This window comes from Mustelus asterias, chromosome 6, assembly GCF_964213995.1.
Source record: "Mustelus asterias chromosome 6, sMusAst1.hap1.1, whole genome shotgun sequence".
Classification (NCBI taxonomy): Eukaryota; Metazoa; Chordata; class Chondrichthyes; order Carcharhiniformes; family Triakidae; genus Mustelus; species Mustelus asterias.
This window is the reverse complement of record NC_135806.1, coordinates 19677898-19702225: the sequence shown is the minus strand read 5'-3', so window position 1 is coordinate 19702225 and position 24328 is coordinate 19677898. Positions and strand designations below refer to the sequence as shown.

Below are 24328 nucleotides of genomic sequence, written 5' to 3'. Positions count from 1 at the left end.
CCAGGACATTTTTTTCAACCAATTAGTGACAAACCCAACAAGAGGAGATGTAATTCTAGACCTAGTTTTGGGAAACGAAGAAGGGCAAGTGGATGAAGTGATAGTTGGCTACAGTATCGCGAATAGAGATCACAATTCAGTTAGATATAGCATGTCCATGGAAAAGAACAGAGATAAAGCAGGAGTAAATATTTTGAACTGGACGAAGGCAATTTTTGAATGAGAAGGGACGTGGTTGAGGTGGACTGGTTAGCACGACTAGGGGATAAATCAGTGAAAACCAGTGAAGCACGAAAAAGTGAGATCCTAAATGTACAAAGTAGACATGCTCCTCCAAAAATAAGAGTGGCACTGCCAAATCTAGAACCCCCCACATCCCCAGTTATTGAGAAGAATACAGAGGAAGATCAAACATAAAAAGAAAGTGTACGATAGGTACAAAGAACTAAGCACTGCAGATAGCCTAGACAAATAGAGGAAGTACAGGGAGAAAAGGAAATAAGGAAATCAAAGAGAGGGCATGAAAAAAGATTAACAAGCAAAAAAGCAAGAAAACCCAAAAATGTTTTACCAATACATTAATGGTGAAAGATTAGTTAAGGAAAAAGGGGGACCTATCAAAATGAAGTAGTGAACTGCAGAGGCTGTAGGAAGGTTTTTAAATGAATATTTTATCTCCGTGTTTACAGAGGAAAGAGATGATGCAGATTTAGCAGTCCAGAAGGAACACTGTGAGATATGGGACAGGATAATCATAAAAAGAGAGGAAGTACTCAAAGGGTTGGAATCTTTTTAAGGTGATAAGTCGCCAGGGCCAGATGGACTGTTTCTGAGGCTGCTGAAGGAGGTCAGGGAGGAGATAGCAGATGCTCTGAAGATGATTTTCCAATTCTCACCAGATACAAGGGAGGTACTGGAGGACTGGAGAAATGCAAATATAGTTCTAGGAAGGGATGTCATGGCCGTTCACTCCGGCAGGATTTTCCTATCCCGCAGCAGTGAACGGGGAGATTTGGCTGGGCATCAAATTCTCTGACTTCGCTGCAGCGGGAGCATGGCATGAATGGCTCATAAGATCGATCACATTGCCATTGTTTAAAAAGGAAATACCAAACAATTATAGGCCAGTTAGTCTTGCATCGATGGTGGGCAAATTAGTAGAATCAACCCTGAGATAGGATTAAGTGTCATGTAGAAAGGTATAGACTTGTCAGGGATGGTCAGCATGGATTTGTTAAAAGAAGGTCTTGCCTAACAAACTTGAAAGAATTTTTTGAGGAAGTGACGAGAAAGATTGAAGTGGGTCGTGCAGTGGATGTTGTGTACATGGATTTTCGCAAGGCATTTGACAAGGTCTCACATGACAGATTGGTCAAAAAAGTAAAAGTCCATAGAATACAGGATGAGAGTAAACTGAATCAAAAGTCGGCTTAGTAACAGGCAACAAAGGGTAATGGTCAGTGGGTGCCCTTGCGAATGGAAAGTTGTTTTGAGTGGTGTACCATAGGGCTTGGTGTTGGGAGCCTTGCTGTTTTTGTTATAGATTAACAACTTGGACGTGAATGTGGAGGGCACGATTGGAAAACTTGCAGACAACACAAAGATTGGCCAAGTAGTGGATAGTGTAAAGGATAGCTATGATCTCCAAAATAATACAGATGGGTAAAGTGGCAGATGGATTTTAACATAGAAAAGTGTGAAGTCTTGCATTTAAGAAGGTTAAACAGTTATAGGGAATACACAATAAATGAGAAGATACTAAGAGGGGTGGATGAAGTAAGAGATCTTGCCGTACAAGTACACAGGCCGTAAAGACAGCAGGTCAAGTAGACAAGGTTGTAAAGAAGGCACATGGAATGCACTCCTTCATTGGCAGAAGTATAGAATATGAAATTAAGGAAATAATGATGGAATTGCATAAAACACTAGTGAGGCAACAACTGGATTGTTGTGTGTAGTTCTGGTCACCATTTACAGGAAGGACATAATTGCACTGGAGAGAATGCAGAGGAGGTTTACAAGAATGTTGCCAGGGCGAGGAAAGTGTAGCTATGAGGAAAGATTAGATAGATTGGGGTTAATTTCCTTGGAGCAAAGAAGGCTGAGGGATGACTTGGTAGAGCTGCACAAAATTATGAGAAGAAGAGAAAGAGTGGATGGGATAAAATTATTTCACTTTGCGGAGAATTCTAGAACCAGGGACATAGATTCAAGATAAGTGGCAGTAGGTATGGTGGGGACATGAGGAAGAGCTTTTTTATGCAGAGGATGGTGGGTATCTGGAATTCGTTGCCCAAGTTATTGGTAGAGGCAGAGAGCCTAAACTCCTTTAAAAGGTACCTGGATCTGCACCTTCAGTGCTGTAAACTGCAGGGCAATGGGCCGGGTGCAGGAAGGTGGGATTAGAAAGGGCATCTGGGTGTCCTCAGGCTGGCAAGGACAAGATAGGCCGAATGGCCTCATTCTGTGCTGTAACCTTTCTATGGTTCTATGGTTTCAACAAAAAGTAGGAATGGAGGACTTTCAAAGAGTCAGCACAGGTAGATTGGGTAGAATGGCCTTCTGTGTTAGGATTTGTTTATAAATGTTTATTTATTAGTGTCACAAGTAGGCTTACATTAACACTGCAATGAAGTTACTGTAAAAATCCCCTAGTCGCCACACTCTGGCACCTGTTCGGGTACACTGAGGGAGAATTTAGCTTGGCCAATGCACCTAACCAGCACATCTTTCGGACTGGGGGAAAACCGGAGCACCCGGAGGAAACTTACACAGACATGGGGAGAACGTGCAGACTCCGCACAGACAGTGACCCAAGCCGGGAATCGAACTCGGGTCCCTGGAGCTGTGAGGCAGCAGTGCGAACCACTGAGCCATTGTGCTGCCCACAGCATGATTCTAATTTGTTTTATCTCAATAGTTGTAAAGAAATCTTACCATGGAATTTCTTATTGGAACATTTTCACAATATCAAAATGCACGCTGCCTGTTAACTGTAGTTGTCAGTTTCCTACATTGGTATGGCCGGGTACCTGCCTCTTTCTCAAAACAGCAATGGCTGACTGTCAATTTTTAGTATTCTCGCAAGTTTAAAAAGTACTTATGTTGCCCATTTATCATCCTTCTGGGTCCCTGCCGTTGCTTTCTTGACACCACTAGTTTTTGTCCCTACCCATTATGAGGTCTGCTGCCACCAAAATTCAAGGCTTGGGCCCACTGGCTATGTTCTTTTGCCCACTGCTGTTAACAGTTGGGCCCCAGCCTGTTCCCCATGCCCACCCTTGGTTTGTAATCCTGCCCGAGGTTCACTGTTATAACCCCCATCTTCCCCTGGCCTGAAGTTCCACTAAAAACCCTGTTCCAGTCTGATTGCTGTCCTATTCACATTGCTCCAGTTTGTTGACTCTCGTCTGTCCTTTCTTCCCTCTTTTCTTTCTAGTTAATTTATTTCTGCCGTGATTAATGTTCATAATGTATGATTCAGACAAGACTAATTCTCCATTAAATGCTCACTTCTCGGATTTCAAGTTCCTGGTATTATTTGTAATATTAGTATTTGAGTTATTTCTATTATATTCGATAACTATTTAATAAAGTTTGGAGTAACTGCTCAATCTCCGAATTGTATGCATTACGTTTTCAATTTCCTGTACTTGTTTTTAATGAATATTAGTCAAAGTTGCTGCTTCAATTCTTTATTTATGTCAGGCATTCCCAAACTGACTCCAGGACTCCTCCAGGGGTTTCACAGTCAGCCCAGCCATTATAAATGTTAAAAATAGCTTTGCTTGCAGCTTGCTCAATCAAAAGCAGTTGTTTCACTTTGACAACTGATAGGCTGACTACTGGGCCTATCAGCAATCAATGAACGAAGAAGCCACCCTCTGATTGGACAAGCTGGAAATACTTTAATTTCAATTCAGGTAAGTGAGATGCTGGGGCCACGGGATCGAGAGAGAGGGCGCGGAGGGAGAGGTGCTGGGGGTGTGGGAGCCCGAGAGAGAGGGATTGAGGCCAAGAGAGGGAGTTAGGTCAGGGGTGGGGGGCTGAGAGGGCCCGCACTTGGTAGGTGGGGAGGGTGGGGGGGGGGGGGGGGGGAAAAAGAGCAGGGCCAAAGGGATGGGGGGTCTGAGTGAGGGAGTGGGGACAAGAGGGAGAGAGAGGGGATGGGAGGCTTGAGAGGGGCCAGCGTGATGCGCGATTGATTCACACGGGAGGCTAGGACGTACCCGGGAATAAAGGCTTTTATTCACAACAAGATTGGGGCACACTACTTAACAATACTATCCCAGACTAAGGGCTACTAGGAAGTAGCAGTGACCTTTATACTCCTGTAAGAAGGCGGAGCCGAACGGAGTGTACCACATAAACAATGATAACAGGTGGAACACCCCAACCCTAACCTCAACAGTAACAAGAGTAACATATGTACAAGTACCCATAGTGGTAACCATCTATGGTTCACCGCATTCACCCCTCCTTTGAAAAAACAAAGGCCGGTGGGGTAAGGAGACAATACGAACTGTCCATATGTTCACAAGTTCAGCCGTATCGGAGGTCCGCACCGTCTCTGCGACCTCCGCAGCACTGGCTCCAGTGCCGGTTCTGGTGTCCAGTGACTCCTCCAGTTCCTCACACGCCTGTGGACCTCGAGGTGGCGACAATCTCCTGGACTCAGGCAAGCTGTACACGGGAGTAAGAGGATTAAGTTGAGGTCCCGATGCTGCCCGCGCCGTGTCATGAGGGGAGAGAATGGGCAAAGGAATCCTAACCAGGGGTGCGGGAGTGACGGGGGTTTCCAGGTCCCCTGCAGGCGCCAGATCTCTGATAGAGACCGTGTCCTCTCGCCCGTCAGGATATGCCACATAGGCATTTTGAGGGTTGGCGTGGAGGAGATGGACCTGTTCAACCAAAGGGTCGGACTTGCGGGCCCTAACATGCCGCCGCAGGAGGACAGGTCCTGAGTATGTCAACCAAGACGGCAGTGAGGTCCCAGAGGAAGACTTCCTAGGGAAGGTAAACATCCGCTCGTGTGGGGTAGAGTTGGTTGCCGTACACAGGAGGGACCGGATTGAATGGAGCGCATCAGAAAGTACCTCTTGCCAACGGGAGACTGGAAGACCCCTAGACCTTAACACCAGTAAAACAGCCTTCCAGACTGTAGCGTTTTCTCTCTCGACCTGTCCATTACCCCTGGGGTTATAACTCGTAGTCCTACTTGAGGGAATTCCTTTAGAGAGCAAGTATTGCCTCAAGTCGTCGCTCATAAACGACGAACTCCTAACACTGTGGATATAAGTGGGGTAGCCAAACAGGGTAAAAAGACTCCGCAGGGCTTTGATGACCGTGGCAGAGGACATGTCAGAACAGGGGATGGCAAAGGGGAATCGGGAGTATTCGTCAACCACGTTGAGGAAATACACATTCCGATCTGTCGAAGGAAGGGGGCCCTTGAAGTCGACACTCAGTCATTCAAAAGGGCGAGTGGCCTTAATGAGGTGTGCCCTGTCAGGCCAGTAGAAGTGCGGCTTGCACTCTGCACATACCTGGCAGCTTCGAGTTATCGACCTGACATCCTCTATGGAGTAGGGCAGATTCCGAGCCTTTACAAAATGGAAGAGCCAAGTGATCCCCGGATGGCAGAGATCATTGTGGAGGGCCTGTAACCGGTCCTCCTGCACACTGGCACATGTTCCACGTGACAGGGCATCTGAGGGCTCATTGAGCTTCCCCGGACGGTACATGATATCATAGTTGTAGGTGGAGAGTTCAATTCTCCACCTCAAGATTTTATCATTCTTAATTTTTCCCTTTAACGTGTTGTTGAACATGAAGGCCACGGACCGCTGGTCCGTAAGCAGGGTAAACCGTTTGCCAGCCAAATAATGGCACCAATGCCGTACGGCCTCCACAATGGCCTGAGCCTCTTTCTCCACAGAGGAGTGCCGAATTTCAGGGCCTTGGAGGGTGCGAGAGAAAAGGGCGACGGGCCTACCCGCCTGGTTAAGTGTGGTGACCAGGGCGAAATCAGATGCATCACTCTCCACCTGAAAGGGATAGACTCATCGACAGCGTGCATCGTGGCTTTCGCGATGTCGGCTTTTATCCCTGCAAAGGCTAGGCGAGCCTCTGCTGTCAGGGGAAAAGAGGTAGATTTTATGAGCGGATGGGCTTTGTCCGCGTAATTGGGGACCCACTGTGCATAGTACGAGAAGAAGCCTAAGCATCTTCTCAGTGCTTTGATGCTAGTGGGTAGGGGAAGTTCAAGGAGGGGACGCATACGGTCTGGATCGGGGCCGATGACCCCATTTTCCACCACGTATCCGAGGATTGCTAGGCGGTGCTTGCTGAATACGCACTTCTCCTTGTTATAGGTCAGGTTCAGGAGAGTCGCAGTGCGTAAAAACGTCTGAAGGTTGGCGTCGTGGTCCTGCTGGTCATGGCTGCAGATAGTGACATTGTCCAGGTACGGGAAGGTAGCCCGTAGCCCATTTTGGTCCACCATTCGGTCCATCTCACGCTGGAAGACCGAGACCCCATTAGTGACGCCGAAAGGGACTCTTAAAAAGTGGTAGAGACGGCCATCCGCCTCAAAAGCCGTGTATTTGCATTCCTCTGGGCGAATGGGGAGCTGGTGGTAGGCTGACTTCAAGTCGATGGTGGAGAACACCCGGTACTGCGCAATCTGGTTGACCATGTCAGATATACGCGGGAGAGGGTACGCGTCCAGCTGCGTGTACCTATTAATGATCTGACTATAGTCTATGACCATCCGGGGCTTGTCTCCAGTCTTGACCACCACGACTTGTGCTCTCCATGGGCTAGTGCTAGGTTGAATGACCCCTTCCCTGAGGAGCCGCTGAACCTCAGATCGAATAAAGATCCGATCCTCAGCGCTGTAACACCTGTTCTTAGTTGCGATGGGCTTGCAGCCTGGCATGAGATTTTCAAATAGGGAAGGCGGGGTAATTTTGAGTGTTGAGAGACCGCATGTGGAGCGCGCTGGACAATTTGGAGGCTGCTGTTCTCCCACTGGAAGTGGAGGGAGTGGCCCATCGTACCGCAGGGTCACACAGATGCTGTCAGACCTGCTGAGATTTTTCAGCAGTTTCTGTTTTTGTGCCTGTTAAACTGCTGCTACTTTCACTTAGTTTAGAATTTTGAAGGAAACCATTTCAGTAAATACCCATTGCTTTTATTTACTGGGTAATTATTTTACAGGGAAGTTCACTAACTCCCAAATGGTGTCAGCAATGCCTGAGGAAATTCACTAGTAATGTAATAAGAGTCTTGAGGATAGGGTATACTTAAGGATATAATCATGCTTTCCCAATAAACATTGGTTGATAAAAGTTCCATTGTTATAAAACAGTAAGATTTTGAATTGAGGAACAATGATGTAATTACAGAATCTGTCCTCAGTTCCCCCAGCGCCACCTAACTTACCTTTTGATTCAGAGGCTTGGTGGAAACAAGACTGATTAAAAGACAATACCCCAAAACCACCGCCACGTCCTCCCACCCACCCTCCCTCAACCCTTTAATCTCTCACATCTTACCTCCTCAGTGACAATGGAAGTCCCTCTGTCAGGAACACACAACTATGTTGAAATTTTTGAACAGTTACTTGGCTGAAATTTTAGGAATGCCGTTCTGAGAAACACGGTTCATATTGCTGAGACGTTCTACTTTGGAGGAGAAGTTACTGACTTCCACAGTACCCACTATGGGTAAAAACCAATACCTTTCCCTCTACCTTGATTGGTTTAGCTCAATTAGCTGGACAGCTTGTTAGTGATGTGGAGTGACACCAACAATGTGGTTTCAATTCCTGTACTGGCTGAGGTTATTCATGAAGGTCCCACCTTCTCCATCTTGCCTTCAGGCTAAATCACCACTAGTCACCCCTTTGAGGGGGAGAGCAACCTATGGTCATCTGTGACTTTGATTTTACTTTGGTTGAAACATGTTTTTAATGGCAAAGAATTATGAAAAAATTAGGATTAAATCATTAAATAGCAAATTCCATGGTGGCATTCTTCTGCATGCTGGAACGTGAATGTGTGCACCCCGAAATAGCTGGAATTGTGCAATAGTAACATTGATTGAACTTTTACCTCACTGGCTGCAAATTGTGGAACATTCAAACAATGACACAGCGATATCAACACTGCACCTGGGACCTCAGGAACTCCATTTGGGAGTTCGTCTCCTGCACTCATGAAGCAAAAAGGTAGAGAAGAAATAACGATCAATAGTGAAGAAAATAAGCAATAATCAAGTTAGAGATAGATACAGAGATGAAGTGAGGGAACAAGGGATTGAATGAGCGAGAAAAATATAAACCATGAGGAAATATTTTTTGAAATTAAAAAGAAGGAAGTAGATGACATTGTAACTCAGTTAATTGGGTGGAATCTTCTGGCGGTTCACGTGGCGGGATTTTCTGGTGCTGATGCAGTGAACGGAGATTTGGCTGAGCGCCAAATTCTCTGTCCCCACTTGTAGCAGCAGCGGGGTGTGAACGGCCTTCCTTGAGAAGGTATGAGTCAGTGTGGCAAGTAATCAAAAATCCTTTAATAATAACATATGATAAGGAAGAGTGGAGCAGCTGCATGGGAATATAAAGCTAGAGACAACCAAATTCCATCTGCGTCACCTTCTCCCATCATGATAGTTGCATGATACAATTAACAGGATTGTGGTTGCCACATAAACACCGTCAAAATAGATGTTAGAAGTTTGAAAAAAAAAACCCGACAGGAACAACTGTGGGAATGAAGCCTGAGGGTTTCAATGTTCCCTTTCTGGCCCACCAAGATTGAGTGGCATGTCAGGACCAACAAGCACATGATTAAACAGGTGTTGGAGCCATGAATTGCTGACCCTAAATGGATGCAGTGAGATTAATACACATTAAGTAAGTAAATCCAGCCATTTCATTACACACAACTAATTTCTATGGGGAAGCCCACAGCATAGTTGCAATTTTTTCAGTTTTGTCAAGACTAATGGTGAAGCAGTGCAATGCACTGGATGGAGAATTAGAACGTATGGTGTATCCTGTCTTCACAACAAATCAATGTAATCCAGTAATGTCTGAATCACTGATGGTGGTGGGATTGAAATGAAGCTAGTTCTCCTGTTTGATGATACGACTGTTGCTAGAGGAGGGATTGAAGAATGATGCCTTGTTTGCAGACTAATAACTAGCAAGGGTACTGCACGTTGTACATTTGGAAGGTAACAAGCATCATTGTGGAAGAAAAAGAACCTCTTACTAAAATCAAAAGCATGAATAGAAATGTAAGGCTTGTGGGAAAGAGTCATTCTATTTACCTAGTTCTTTGTCTCTCTCCGTCATATGCATTCTCCACATATTGTTTACTGTTTCAGTAAAGTATCTTTGCATTGGTATTTTATCTCAACAATATAAGGATTTTACTTCACTGACTGTTTTGTTTGAAAAGTAAGAATTATTTTCCCAGAACCTTGGCTGCCACGAGAAGAAAGGTTAAGTGTACTTCTTTTGCAGCACTATTTGTCTTTTAATAAAAGTTGACAGATGCCTTGCAACTTAAAGAACCAGCTCTATAATTTTACTCCATCTTGCATAATGAGCAGTAAAGCTGGTCTGAGAGGCAACTGAAATATTGAGATGTTAACTGCCAGCTATCAAATGGCATTTAAGAAATATGTCATAACTCGTGGCATAAAATGTACAACATAACTTTTTGTTTGATACGGAACCGTTAACATGATAAAGTGTTCCAAGCTGCTTCACACAGACAAACTGAAGAAGAAAAGGACATGAAGCAAAATAAAAGGAGCTATGAGAAAAGGTGACAGAAAGCTTGGTCAAAACAGTGGGTTATCATAGAATCCTACAGTGCAGAAGGAGGCCATTCGGCCCATCGAGTCTGCACCAACCACAATCCCACCCAGGCCCTATCCCCATAGTCCCATGCATTTACCCTCGCTAGTCTCCCTGATACGAAGAGGCAATTTAGCATGACCAATCCACATCTTTGGACTGTGGGAGGAAACCGGAGCACCCGGAGTAAACCCACCCAGACACGGGGAGAACGTGCAAACTCCACACAGGCAGTGACCCAAGCTGGGAATTGAACCTGGGTCCCTGGCACTGTGAGGCCACCGTGCCGCCAATTAGGGAGGGTGTAATTTGGAGAGGTTTTGGGCGAGAAATGCAGAGTGCAGAACGTTGTTAAATAAAATGCACGGCCACCATTGGTGGGAGTAAGGAAAGGGGTAAATGCAAAAGAGATCAGAGTTCAAGAGATTTGTGGTGTTGTAAAACTGGAAACGTTTAGGGATAGAGGGCGGAATAAGGCAATGAATGAACTTATAAATGTGAAGGAGAATTTTAATTCTGAGGTGTTAAATCCCATGTAGGTCAGTTGGACAGAGGTGATAGTGCAGGATAGGATACGGGCACCACAATTTGGATGACCTCAAATCTGAGGAGAGCGAAGGATGGGCGTTGGCCAGGAGAGTGGTCATGCCTCAATGTAACTAAGACATGGATCATCGTACCTTCAGCTAGGAGGCAGAAACAGACAACAACAGAGTTGGAAGTTGCCAGTATTGATGACGATGGAGATATTGGGTGGCATTGTTGAAATTATTCTTGGCGGTCTTGCAAAAAAGGCTGTATCAAATTAATAATCCACTTTCCTCTGGCCTGACTCTCTACCTCACTGATTTTAGCAGCAAAGAGATTCAGGGAGCAAGTGGGTGAAATAGGTGGCCAGTACACTTGCCTGTTCTGTCCAGCAAAATCTCATCCATCCCCAGGATTGAAAGGTCAGCTGAAAATGTTGAGCTTCCAAAGAGTCAGGTTGAACTTGGGAGAGTGATACAGTCCATATGGAGTGAATGTCTTCATTTTTGAACAATGGCTTGTTTAAGAAAATTGTTAAATTGGTTGACTTTTTTGACGATTACCTTTATTTTTTAAACAGAGGCTACTATATAATTGTTGTGCCTTTGAAGAAAACTCGTGGAAAATTTATCAAACCCTGGGACAGTCCTGATGAAATGGATTTGGAGGAGGTATGTGTGCAGCTGATACACAGTTAAGTGGCTCATAACAGGAAGGGGGGGGAAATAGCAGCAGCAATCAAGTTAATTGTGTGATTGCGTGCATCGACTTCTCTTTGTATTTCTGTGTGTATCTTGCTATTTACTGAAATGAGTTCCAGAAATTGGCCTGGCAGCACCTTGTAAACCACAGTCCAGTTACGCAAAATGGGTATCGTATTTCACCAAACAGATTTTTCTTTATTTCATTCTGAATAAGAGATGCTTGCAATGATGCTAATAAATCAAAGGAATGTGACACAATTTTCAGTTTTGACGTTAGATCAGAGAAGTTGGAACTGTTTTCCTTGGAGAAGAGAAGGCTGAGAGGAGATTCGACAGAGCTTTCCAAATTTGTTCGTAGTCTGGACAGAGTAGATGGGGAGAAATGTGAAATGATCAGGAACGAGAAGACACAGATTTAAGGTAGCTGGCAAAAGAAGCAAAAGCAACATGAGGAAAAGGTTTTTTCTTACAGCGAGTGGTTAGGGTCTGGAATGCACTGCCTGAGAATGTGGCGGAGGCAGGTTCAATCAAGGCATTCAGGAGGAAATTAGATGATTATCTGAAAAGGAAGACTGCAGGTTGATGGAGAGAAGGTGGGGGGAATGGCACGAGCTGAATTGCTCATTCAGTGAGCCGTTGCAGACACGATGGGCCAAAAGGCTCCCATCAACTCCCATCCTTCATTCTGCGCTGTCATGATTCTGTGATTTACTGTCATAGAAAGCACAAGAAAGTGAGCTGAAAACTTACTGATCCCTGTTCCTGCAGCAGACTGTGCATAACTTTCACCAAAAATCACTGTCTTAACTTCTTTCATTTCCCCAGAGGAGTGAATAACTATTGGTAACATTTCCAAGAAAATAAATTAAACTCATGGAATTAAACTCCTGGATGTCAGTCTTTAATGTAATGTAACCCTGACCTGTTGCATTCCACATGTCACATTCCCAGCTTTACCAGCAGGACAAACTGCAGACCCAAATTTTCTGATCTCGGGGAGCAGTAAAATCTGGACCTGTCTGTGTTGCGTACTGGAACCTTGTGGAGGTCCTGGCACGTACACGTGGGCCTGAATTCTTTGGCCGTTGACGCCGGCAGGATTCTCTGGTCCCGCAGCAGCTGAGCGCCAAATTTTCCATCTTCGCTTGCAGCAGCGGTGGGGCATGAACAGCTGGAGAATTCCGGCCATGCAATTGCCTGCAAAGCTTAAACTTCCGATGGGCAAATTTGCATTGAGTTCAGTGTCAGAGATTTGGACCAGATATGTGGAAACAACCTGGGTACTTCCCCTGAAAATGTTGCGCTGATTGATACCTTGTCAATTTCAAAGATTAGTGACTTAACACAGCAGCACAGCCAAACCCAGCTCCCCTGCCATCATCACCTCAACCACACCCAATTCTCTCTCCCATCAGTACTTCCAACTCGACCTAACCACCTGCGTGTTTTGATTACACACTCCTCCTGATTTAACCCATCCCGACCCGAAACATCCTCTCTGACCTGACACCCTAACACCCCACACAACCCCCACCCCCCTGAAACCAACTTAAGCCGCCTGACCCAATTACCACCCTCCCCTGATCAGATCAATACTGCCCCCTCCCCTCCTCCCAACCACCAGAAGATCTGTGCCATGGTTGAGCATCCTATTTGTATTTATCCATCTCATGTTGGAAAGATTAATGGATTAGTGTTTATTTCATATAAAAATTATCTGGGAAATCAACAAATGTGCATTCTGTTCATCAGGTTTGCCCATTCCACAGCAATATGCAGTTGACCCCCATCATAGGCTTTACTGCAGCCACTTAATTTTCAAAGACAATCATTCAATCCTATAGGAGATGTATTATCTTCACATGCCACTTGTCTTACCCCTGTTCTGTCAATGCACAGATTCCATTTCCAACAGCATGGCAACCAATAGTCCACATTTTTCAATCAACAGCATCTTAACATTGGTGATAACACTTCAAAATAAATGAGTTATAATCAGCATTTAAATCGAGGCTTTTGTGTTCGTTGGAGTACTTAATCATCCCAGTTTATACTTCCCTCAACCATGTACTTATCCAGTCACTTTTGAAAGAGTTAATCAGAATAATATCAGCTGGTTTTGCTCGAAGATTATTCTACATATTCATTGCTACAGGGACAAATAGTTTCCTCCAATCTCTAGTCACATTGTGGAGTGTTAACTATAAACATCTGTCTTCCTATTTCTGTGCTTACTCTCAATAGACCATTTAAATAATCATTAATACCACTCAGCATTTCACTGATATGCATCACGGGTCCTCTCTATTTTCTTTTGACTGAAATGAAAATAGGTTGAATTCAGCAAGTCCTATATCATAATTCAGAGGTTTCACCAACACACCGATGCTTTTGTGATTGTAATAATTTTGACATATTGAGCAGGATTTTCCAACCCTTCCTGCCAGTGAAATTATTTGTTCCCGTTGAAGGCAATCCCCCTGCAACAGGTTCCCCAGCATCTCGGCTGTCAAGCAATGCAAATGGCCATTAACTTTGGCTGGACAGGAAAATCCCATCAGTGGCCAACAGCAAGCTGCTTCAGCCATGGGAAAACCCACTGCCATTGTGTGGAGCGGGAGGTGGGGTGGAATTGTGTCATTATCAGTGGTTATACAAGGTTAGAATTAATTATTTTGGCTTCTTATCCATTACTTTTTTTGCTGCCATCTACTATTTGAATAGTTTTACGACTATAAGAAATGGGAACAGGAGTAGGCCATTCAGCCTCTTGAGCATGCTCAGCCATACAATAAGATTATGGCTGATTCGACATTCCTCATGTCCACATTCCTGCCCTTTCCCCATAAACCTTGGTTTGTTTACTGATCAAAAATCTATCCATCTTAGCCTTAAATATACACAAGGACTCTGCCCCCACAACTTTCTGCCGCAAAGAATTCCAAAGACTCTCAATCTTCTAAGAGAAGAAATTCATAGAATTCATAGAGTCTCTATAGTGCAGAAGCCATTTGGCTCATCGAGTCTGCACCGACCACAATCCCACCCAGGCCTTATTCCCATAACCCCACATATTTACGCTGCTAATCCCCCCCAAGGGGCAATTTAGCATGGCCAATCTACCTAACCCACACATCTTTAGACTGTGAGAGAAAACTGGAGCACCCAGAGGAAACCCATGCAGACATGCGGAGAATGTGCAAACTCCACACAGACAGTAACCCGATGCCGGAATTGAACCCGGGTCCCTGGCACTGTGAGGCAGCAGTGCTAAACATTGTGCCACCCTGCTGCCCCACAAAGATCTCAAGTTCCTCCTCATCTTAGTCGTAAATTGGTACCCCTTTATTCTGAGACTATGCCCTCTGGTCCTAGACTCTCCCATGAGGGGAAACATTCTCTCAGCATTTATCCTTAAGAATCCTATATGTTTCAATGCGACCACCTCTTATTCTTCCAAATTCCAGTGAACTGGAGTCCCAATCTATTTAACCTTTTCACATAAGACATCCCTCCATATCGTTATTATCCTAGTGAACCTTCTCTGAACTGTCTCCAATGAAATGATGCCATTCCTTAAATAATAAGGACCTAAACTGCTCACACTATTCCAGATATGGTCTGACAGTACCTTGTACAGTTGCAGCAAGACTTCCCTACTCCTATAGTCCAACCCCCTTGAAATAAGGCCCAACATTCCATTAACCTTCCTGGTTACCTGATGTACCTGTGTGCTAGATTTCTGTGTTTTTGTGCACAAGTATCCTCAAGTCCCTTTGTATTGCAGCTTTCTGCAGTATTCTCTATTTAAATCATACTCTGTTCTTTTGTTCTCCCTTCCAAAATGAACAACTTCACATTTTTCCACATTATACTCCATTTGCCAACTTTCTACCTATTTACTTAACCTATTAATATCTCTTTGTAAACTGTTTGTATCCCTCTTGCAACTTGCCTTTCCACCTTTTTTTGTGTTGTCTTCAAATTTGGCTACATTACATTCGCTTGCTTCCTCCAAGTCATCAATATATATTGTAAACAGTTGTGGTCCCAGCACTGAGCCCTGTGGAGCCCCACTGGTTACAGATTGCCACGAACAGAACCCCTTATCCCCACTTGCTGTTTCCTGCCCATTAGCCAATTCTCCAACCGTGCCAATATACTACCTCCAACACCATGCGCTCTTATCTTATGACTTGACCTTTTGTGAGGTACCTTGTCAAACTTCTGGAATTCCAAATACAACACATCTACTGGTTCCCCTCTATCCAGAGGAAGTTGAGACTTCCTCCAAAAATTCTAATAAGTTAGTCAGACACAATTTCCCTTTCACGAAGCCATGCAGACTCTGCTTGATTGGATTGTGGTTTTCAAATATATTACTATTAGTTCCTTAATAATTGATTGCAACATTTTTCCAATAATAGATGTTAGGCTAATTGGCCTACAGTTGCCCGCTTTTTGCCTCTCTCCCTTTTTGAGCTGGGGTGTCACTGGCAGTTTTCCAATCCTCTGGTACTTCTCAAAAATCTAATGATTTTTGGAAAATGACAACCAAAGCATCCACTATCTCTGTAACTAGATTTTTTTAGGATCCTAGGATGCATGCCATCAGGGCCAGGGGACTTATCTGCCTTTAGCCCCATCAGCATGTCGAACCCTACTTCTCTCGTGATGCTGGTGTTGCTTAATTCCTCCCCCATTTTCTTTCGTAGTTTGTTCATAACCACTTCATAATGACTCGAAACTAGAAACAGCAAATAACAAATTTAAACTTAAACTATTTTCTCCTCTTCCATTACTAATGGTCACTCTTCTGTTTTGTCCCCCCATTTTCACATTCCATTGTGCACATTTGTATAAGATGTTATTCTCTCGGCCATCTGCTTAATTGATACAGATACTTTTGAATGTTATCATCTCCCTTATATTTGTCACACTGCCATGCAGCCGGATATCATCAGCAAACATTATAATATTACAATCAGCACTCTATAGAAACAATGAGAGCAGCAGAGTCATCCAGAACAAATCTCTGCAGAATTCAGCTGTTCCAGGCAAAGCGTTTTCTATTTATCATCACTGCTAATTTCACAATGCCGTGCTGGTTTTCATTCCAATCATTGCCATTAATTCTATCCACTTTTAGCCCTCTTAACGTCTTAAGATGAGGAACATTATCAAAGGCTTCCTGAAAAATCAGCATAATTTCAGGCAATTCTCTTAGTTCTAAAAGTCAGGACCAGTTAAACCTGTGCTGACCGCCACTTAAGACCTTTGTGCTTTACAGATGTGCCTCAATAGCACCCGGTGTTACATTTGATCGTCTTGTCCACTATGGCTGACTGACCTGTAACTTTTAGCTTCATGCTTTACTGTTCTAAATAGCAGGAGAACATTTTTTTTGTGACATTCCGCTAGTGTTTCTGGTCCTGGCAAAGATAATTAGCCATAGTGCACAAAGGATCAAAGGCACAAGTGGTTGTAATACCTATGGGACACCACTCCACATTGGGCGTGGGCCAGGCCAGGAGGGAACACTCCATGAACCATCGCAGTTGGTACAGGGATCAAACCCGTGACGTTGTGGTATCATTTTGCAGCACACTTTTGCCATGATAAACTGAGCAAATCAACCCCCACGCTGCTGACCCTACTAAGCATGTTTACCAGAGCCTGACATACTTTGTCCTGAATTTTTATTGAAGGCACTTGCCCATGTTCCTGAGAATCATTTCATTCTGAGTTTCCTTGTAACACAGGCTTTAATAATGATATTTGTATTATGGATTATTTGAGCCAAATAACTGAATCTGGGATTTGATCACTGGCTTCATTTGTGAATAATTGGTTTGTTTTAATACATCTACAATTTGAGGATAGGTTACAATATATCTTCCTGGTGCTTTGAGTGATTGGGGCTAAGCATTCTAATCTTTTTCTGCATGAGGCTTGTTAAATTTACCCTCCAGTTCATTAATCAATGTAAATTACATAGCATGCTAATATCTACATTATCGATGCTTTTAATCATTTTAAGGATGTGGATCATGTCTCCTCTCAGTTTTCCTTTCTCTCGTGAGATCAAATTCTACCATTCAGTACAATAATAAAATTCCTTTCTACTTATACTCTGCCGTTAATTTATTTTTTTATACTTGAGTGACTCTTTTCCCTCGCACTTTCTACACAGTGCTATTGAAAAGAAATATTGCATTTACCTTTCTGTGCTAAATATAATTTATTTTGGCTAAAATACATCAAATACTTTCATTTGAAGACTATTCCATGGAGCAGAACACCGTTGCAGCATTTGATCTGGATAATTGTTGGATCTGACTGCGTTGCTCCAGTAATGAAGGGAGTAGGGGGAGGGAGAACTTAGGACTGTGAGTCACATCTCAATGGATGGGGACTGGAGTAGGTTCCCTGCTGTCAAAGCGCACCAAGTTGGAAGACAGCGTATGATTATCCCTTTTGGTTGGAAGAGACATGATGGATGGTGCCTGCTGTGTGCCTTTCTGTGGACCACCAGGATTCATTCCTGCTTATTCTCTGTCACCAAGCATCAATTATTACAAATTCCCATGTTCTTTGCCAGTGGATCAAACTCAAGTGGGTGGCATTCATTATGAAGCTCTGCACATTCTTATGAATTCAGTGGTGTATATTTGCACCAGCAGATATTTTTCTTGGTAACATTTAATATTCTGTGGCAATTATGTGGAATACACTTTCCCTTTAAGTATGTAAACGTCTTTAAAGCTGTCTGTGTCTCAGCTATGAGGAGTCATCCATTGATCTCACTGAGTTGCAGGAGGTGCTCGGAGCTCGAGGACATGGCCGGTATTTTACGACCTCACTCGGGGTGAGGCTTGTCAAAATCCTGCCCAAGGCCAACGAAGAATTCCGTTCTGCGAGCCTCACTCGCCCCAATTCCGGGGCGGGCAAGGCGGTAAAATTCCAACGTGTCAGCACATACCGTCAGAAGTGACAACTAGGCTGCTTTGAGAAGTTTTCTTAAATTATTATGGAATATAACAGAACTAATTTGTGGGGTTTTTTTCTAAACATAAATAGTTAACAAGGCCATTAGAGCACACCATCCTAAAGCATTTTTGAAGAAATTTGGCAGACATATTTGAAGTAAACACAGTTCACTTGCTTCAGTTTAGTTGAAAAGCACTTTGAATTAAAGCTGTTTCCTTCCAAAACAAAATGCAAATGTGTGTGAATTCATGAATAATCACCGCAATTATAAATTGTAAGATCACTCCTCTCGCCAATCAAATCAGTGTGAAATGCTGGCCTTGAATCAGAGATTCATGTCTCAGTCTAGACAAGTGGTACAGTGCTTCAGAGTCTTTGGCTGCATAGTTTGTTACTTAGCAACAAAATATATCTTTTAAAATAGTTATTAATCTAAGCATGTGTGCAGACTGGCAGTGATGATTCGCACGCTTATAAATCAATGGGTATTGTCGAGTTGGTGGGTAAATACTTGGAGGGAGGTGGAAAGTATTATTAAACATTTATACCATTTATGAGTTCTATGCTTCATTCTTTAGGTTATGCAATTGTTTAGCAGTACATTTAGAATGCTGGGGCATCAAATCCACTCTCTCAAAGCAGAGAACTCCCTCAGTAGACAGGCAGAGAATATGTCAGTTAATACTGACAGTGATTTTATTCTCTTTCTCTGTTAATTCGACTGCATTGATGCATACGATTTGCTCTGATTATTAGCACTGAAGATATGTTCCAGTTGGAGTTGTGATGTTAATGATTAACTTGTTTTTACGTTTGTGGGGAATGCTTCATTCACACATTTTACAAAGGTGTTTATCAATATTCTTGTACTAAAACAGTGGATAAGTCAATATAAACAAATACATCAGTAATTCATAGAAATAACAAAACATTTTAGCTTAGTTTATTTATTAGTGTCACAAGTAGGCTTACATTAACACTGCAATGAAGTTACTGTGAAAATCCCCTCGTCGCCACACTTCGGGCACACTGAGGGAGAATTTAGCATGGTCAATGCACCTAACCAGTACGCCTTTTGGACCCTGGGAGGAAACTGGCGCACCCGGAGGAAACCCATGCCGACACGGGGAGAACGTGCAGACTCCACACAAACAGTGACCCAAGCCAGGAATTGAACCCAGGTCCCTGGCGCTGTGAGGCAGCAGTGCTAATCACTGTGCCGAGGTGACATACTGGTTTGCATATTGATTTGCATACTGTTGTATGTTTGACCTGTTTTTACAGCTGTAACTTTTCAAAAAAGCATAGTGTAGGAAACACAGTAGCCAATTTGCATGCATTAATGTCTCACACCCACAAGGAGATAATTTAGAGATACTTTCCTTATGAGACCTGATTGAGGGATCAATATTGGACAGGACACCAGGAGAAGTAACCTGCTCTTATACTTGTGCTATAGTATCTTCTTTGTCTACATGAGAGGGCAGGTGGTGTCTTAGTTCATCCAAAAAATGGTAATTCTAATAATGCAACACTCTCTTAATAATGCACTGGAGTTTCAGCCTTGATTTTGCCCTCCATTCTCTATGGCATTGAACTTGAACCAGCATCATCTACTCCGAGATGGGAGTACCACTGAGCCAGAGTTGAAACTCGAATGCACACAGCAACGCACCATCACACACACCATCACACGCACCAACACACGCACCATCACACACACCAACACACGCACCATCACACGCACCATCACACGCACCATCACACGCACCAACACACGCACCAACACTCCATCACGCAGACCAACACACACATCAACACACAAACACACATGCTGGGGGGATTTGTGGGTTCCACAAGATTGGGAAATGTGGCTGGTGGGGTGATTTAATGAGGCAAGAACCAAAATTTTGCTTTACTAATAACAGGTTCGAATTTTGAGATTAAGTGAAATCTTACCAAAAAATAGCACGTGTGTTGGTGCGTGTGATGGTGCATTGCTGTGTGCATTAGAGTTTCAACTCTGGCTCAGTGGTACTCCCATCTCGGAGTCAGGTGATGCTGGTTCAAGTTCAATGCCATAGAGAATGGAGGATAAAATCAAGGCTGAAACTCCAGTTGGTTCTGGTGCGAAAAATGGAGTGTTTCTTGCCGATGGCACCAGCCTGTTTTCAGGCTGAATGTTATGCCTCAGTAGCAATAATATTTACGCTCACAAGTTTCACACCACTCCACCGATGAGGGGCCGCTAGGATCAGAACTCGGAAACTCACTGTGGCGAATCGCACTCTCTGGATTTTGAGCATGTGCCGCCATTCTTGCAGATGGAAAGAGGGGCTCAAAATTATCCCCAATGTCTGAGGCATGTAGGTGACAGATCAGGCCTTACAACATCCAGTGGCAACTTCCTGCTTGTAGTACATCCACATACCATGAATACTCATTATTTTAAAACATTTTGTAATTCCATTCTACCTTCAAGATTAAGTCAATGGCGTATGAGAGTTTCGAGGCACCTGGTTCGTGTTTGGCTTTGTGCCTGAGGTCAGCATTTCTTCCTGTTGAACTCTGTATCTCAAGGAGGTCACAGCAAGAGAATGGCAGTTTTCATGGCGGTTCAGGACAGGCGAGGATAGGACAGGGATGGGTATGGAGGGTGAGGAGTGGTATGAAAGTATTGAGAAGTGGAAGGGGAAATTGAAGGAGGATAGAGGATGGGGCTGAGGGTGTGCACGAGTGAAATGGGAAGGGTCTGGTGTCGTGGATGTGGTGGGGGTTGCCGGGAGCTGGAAACAGTCAGTCAAGGTAAGAAAATGTGGAGCCTAAAGGATGGGGTTCGTATTGTCCATCTGTGGGTCCACCACAGGGTGTTGGCTGGCAGAATCCAGACAGCGCTTTGAGTTCACCTACATTTTTTTCCAATATTCCTTCTGAGAGTGGCGTCAGGCAATGTCCTTTACAATGCGTGGAAGGGAAAGCTAGTTGAGCCCGTAAGTTCAGCCCACAAAATGGTGATTACAACACTGAACACTGACATAAACATTCAACAAAGAGTGAACTCTGACATGGATCTTAACGGCTTGCCACATCCATCGACAGGTGTGGCGAGCCGGTAATATAGGGCGAAAGGCGAAAAATCGGGAACGTGCTCGATATCTTGCCTGTTGCGATCTTCCCAGCCCCATTCTGTCGGTGAAATCCGCCTCACACCCGGGAAGGGCACAAGACTAGTTTAAATATTAATGACATGCTTTGCAGCGCTGTGCCTGGATGGGCTGGAAAGCTAATGGGTTGGCAGCTCATCACGTCGGGACAACCATCCAGTTAGGGCAGCGGGTCTGTTGGAGTTGACAGGGATGTGTTCCCTGCCAACTCTCCAAATGCTCGATCCCCACCAGTCTAAAAATTCAGGCCCAGGATTTCTGTGCAAATGGGTGTCTGCTCAACATCATGAAGTTTTGGCCAGTTTCAGATAGGTAATGGCAGCGAATGTTGATTGTTCACTATTAACTCATCCCAGCCTTTCAGAAAATCTGCCCCATTGATTTGTGATCAACTAGTTATGGGAAAGTCCATTTTCACATTTCAGAGGAAAGTTTTGCAGAAGGATTTTGGAAAAACTGCATAAATTATACTGCTTGATGATCCTATGTTTTTACACTAGTCTTAGAACTGCAATTACAAACTATCCTGATGCTCCAGTGTCCAGCATGCACCATCATAGAATCCGACAGTGCAGAAGGTGGTCATTCAGCCCATCGAGTCTGCACCGACTCGTTGACAGAGCATCTTACCCAAGCTTTATCCCCGTAACCCCACGTATTTACCCTGCTAACCCACCAAACCTACACATCTTGGGACACTAAGGGGCAATTTAGCAGGGGCAATTTAGCATGGCCAATCCGCCTAACCCACACGTCTTTGAAGTGTGGGAGGAAATTGGAGCACCTGGAGGAAACCCACGCAGACACGGGGAGAACATGCAAACTCCACATAAACAGTCACTTAAGGCCGGAATTGAACCCGGGTCCCTGGCAGTAGTGCTAACCACAGTGTCACCGAATTGAAATTTTCATTTGTTTTGTTGGTACGATGGACAAATAATTGTAACAACTGGTGCTCATTGAAGTAATGCTTGAAGTTCTGCTCAGCATGGAAACTGAACTATCTGCGCATTGCCAGTGCTGTAGCAATGCATGTCTTTTTATTTTCAGTTGTGCACACTAAAATAATGTTTTAACTGAGTTACTTTTTTCTTTTCCAGTTGCTAAGAGAAATTACCAGGAAACGAAGAAGTATCCGTCTAAGGAGGCACACAGATGTCCTTAAGCCATACATTGCAGCCCATTTTGAGGTTCTTCCCAATGAGTTTACCCTTGGAGATCGGCTGTTTTACAATGGATTTGAAAACAAGCGCCTCCAAAGTGGCCAAGAATACGTTTTCTTTATTTTAGCTGTCCTTGACAGCCCAGAATCTGTAAGTTTGGTTCACTTCATTCCTGACAGCTTTCCTCCACGCATAAGTGCTGTTTTAAAATAGTGTTAATTGTGTTGAACCCTATCGGATTCAAAGTAAATAATTTCAGGTATTATCATGCATAATATATTTATGGTAAAGGTAATTATGCTGGATTCGTACTGTTGTGATTAACTGGCCTACTTAAGAGTTAAGGCAAGGTAAAGGAACCATTCCAATTGTGCTAAGTTCCTTAGCTTTCGTTTTGTAATTTGTTAAAATGTCAAAAAGCAGTGATGGACTGATAAGATATCTACTTGAAGCATTTTGAATGAAGTATTGTGCTTTCATTCTGCACCTGTAACTTTCCTGAGTTGGTCTTTTGCTCTGACCTGCTATGTACAAAAGCACCAAATTAATCCTTCCTGCAGGATAGAGGTTAACTGATAATGATATTAGTCGTGGCACAAGATCCATTAAAAGGATGCAATTACATGATGCACCCATTTGAGGATTGCATTACTGCATAATTTTAACATTGATAACTGGTTTTTTTGCTTAAAATTCATTAGTTAACTGAAAATGTGAAGCATTAAATATGCGATAATTACAAACTCCTTAAATCATCAGACATTCAGATTATCCCATCCACACGTGCTGTTGGGAAATATTGAAGCATTACATGAATATTCTTCATTATTCACTCCAATATTCTGGGAGGAAATTTACTTGATGCACTGTTCCCTTAAGAAAATATGTACCTGAATGGCAATCTTAACTCATTCTTCTTTGCAATCACTCTCAAACACATCCCAGTTATTCTTCACCCACCATAGGTTGCAGATTGATGGATGTTGTTTCTTAGACCATGGTGCTCAGATATATGTAATCATTGCATACATCACTGTGAATGATTGATAGAAGGTGACTAAGTGACCATTTCTTGGTCTTTGTCTATTCATTCTCTTTGAGTCTTTCATTAAAATCCTCAGAAGTGTAGAGGGAAAATTCAGTAAATTAATATGATTTTTCAACTTCAGCTTTGGAATAAAAATAAGTTTATGTTCTGTTCAACAGATGCCTCGCCCAAGCTATCTTGGAATTGACTCAATCTCAGTTGACTTAAGTCCTCAGCTGTTGACCAGTCCATCATGTGGCTTCCAAATTTGTGCTAACAACCACAGATCATTCCCATTCACAAGTTGCCAGAGTATTCATCTTCCTTCCATCATTATATATCATTTCCATGTGATATCTGTCCCATGATCACCACACCAGCTAGGTCGAATCAACTAGAGTATTGCATGGAAACCTGACCACAGTAAGATCTGAACTTGATTCATCGAGTTGCAGTGTGCCCTTGAGATTCAGCTGAGTGAAGCCACTTTCTACTTTTGGATCTATGGGAGAATTGAGGATCATAGAATCCCTACAGTGCAGAATGAAGCCATTCAGCCCATCGAGTCTGCACCGACAGCAATCCCATCCAGGCCCTGTCCCCGTAACCCCACATATTTACTGTGTGAATCCCCCTGACACTAAGGGGCAATTCAACATGGCCAATTAACCTAACCCATACATCTTTGGAGTGTGGGAGGAAACTGGAGCACCCAGAGGAAACCCACGCAGACATGGGGAGAAAGTACAAACTCCGCACAGACAGTGATCAATAACAGTGGGTAAACACCCAATATTACTGTTTACAAAGAACACATGGTGCGTTTACCCATTCATACCTCAGGAGATTCCTCCATGAGATTTGAATCTTATTCTGAG

At 43.6% G+C, this 24328-nt stretch overlaps 1 protein-coding gene across 14 annotated transcripts in view; it reads left to right on the top strand.

Annotated features, from left to right (window-relative positions):
- The window catches only part of ptprda (protein tyrosine phosphatase receptor type Da), a 595150-nt gene that overhangs the window by 461588 nt on the left and 109234 nt on the right, over positions 1-24328 (top strand). For all 14 annotated transcript variants that reach the window (XM_078214119.1, XM_078214118.1, XM_078214117.1 and 11 more), the window contains 2 exons: positions 10983-11073; positions 22361-22573. In XM_078214119.1, coding sequence (XP_078070245.1) covers positions 10983-11073; positions 22361-22573 — 304 coding nt within the window. The remainder of the gene's footprint in view (positions 1-10982; positions 11074-22360; positions 22574-24328) is intronic.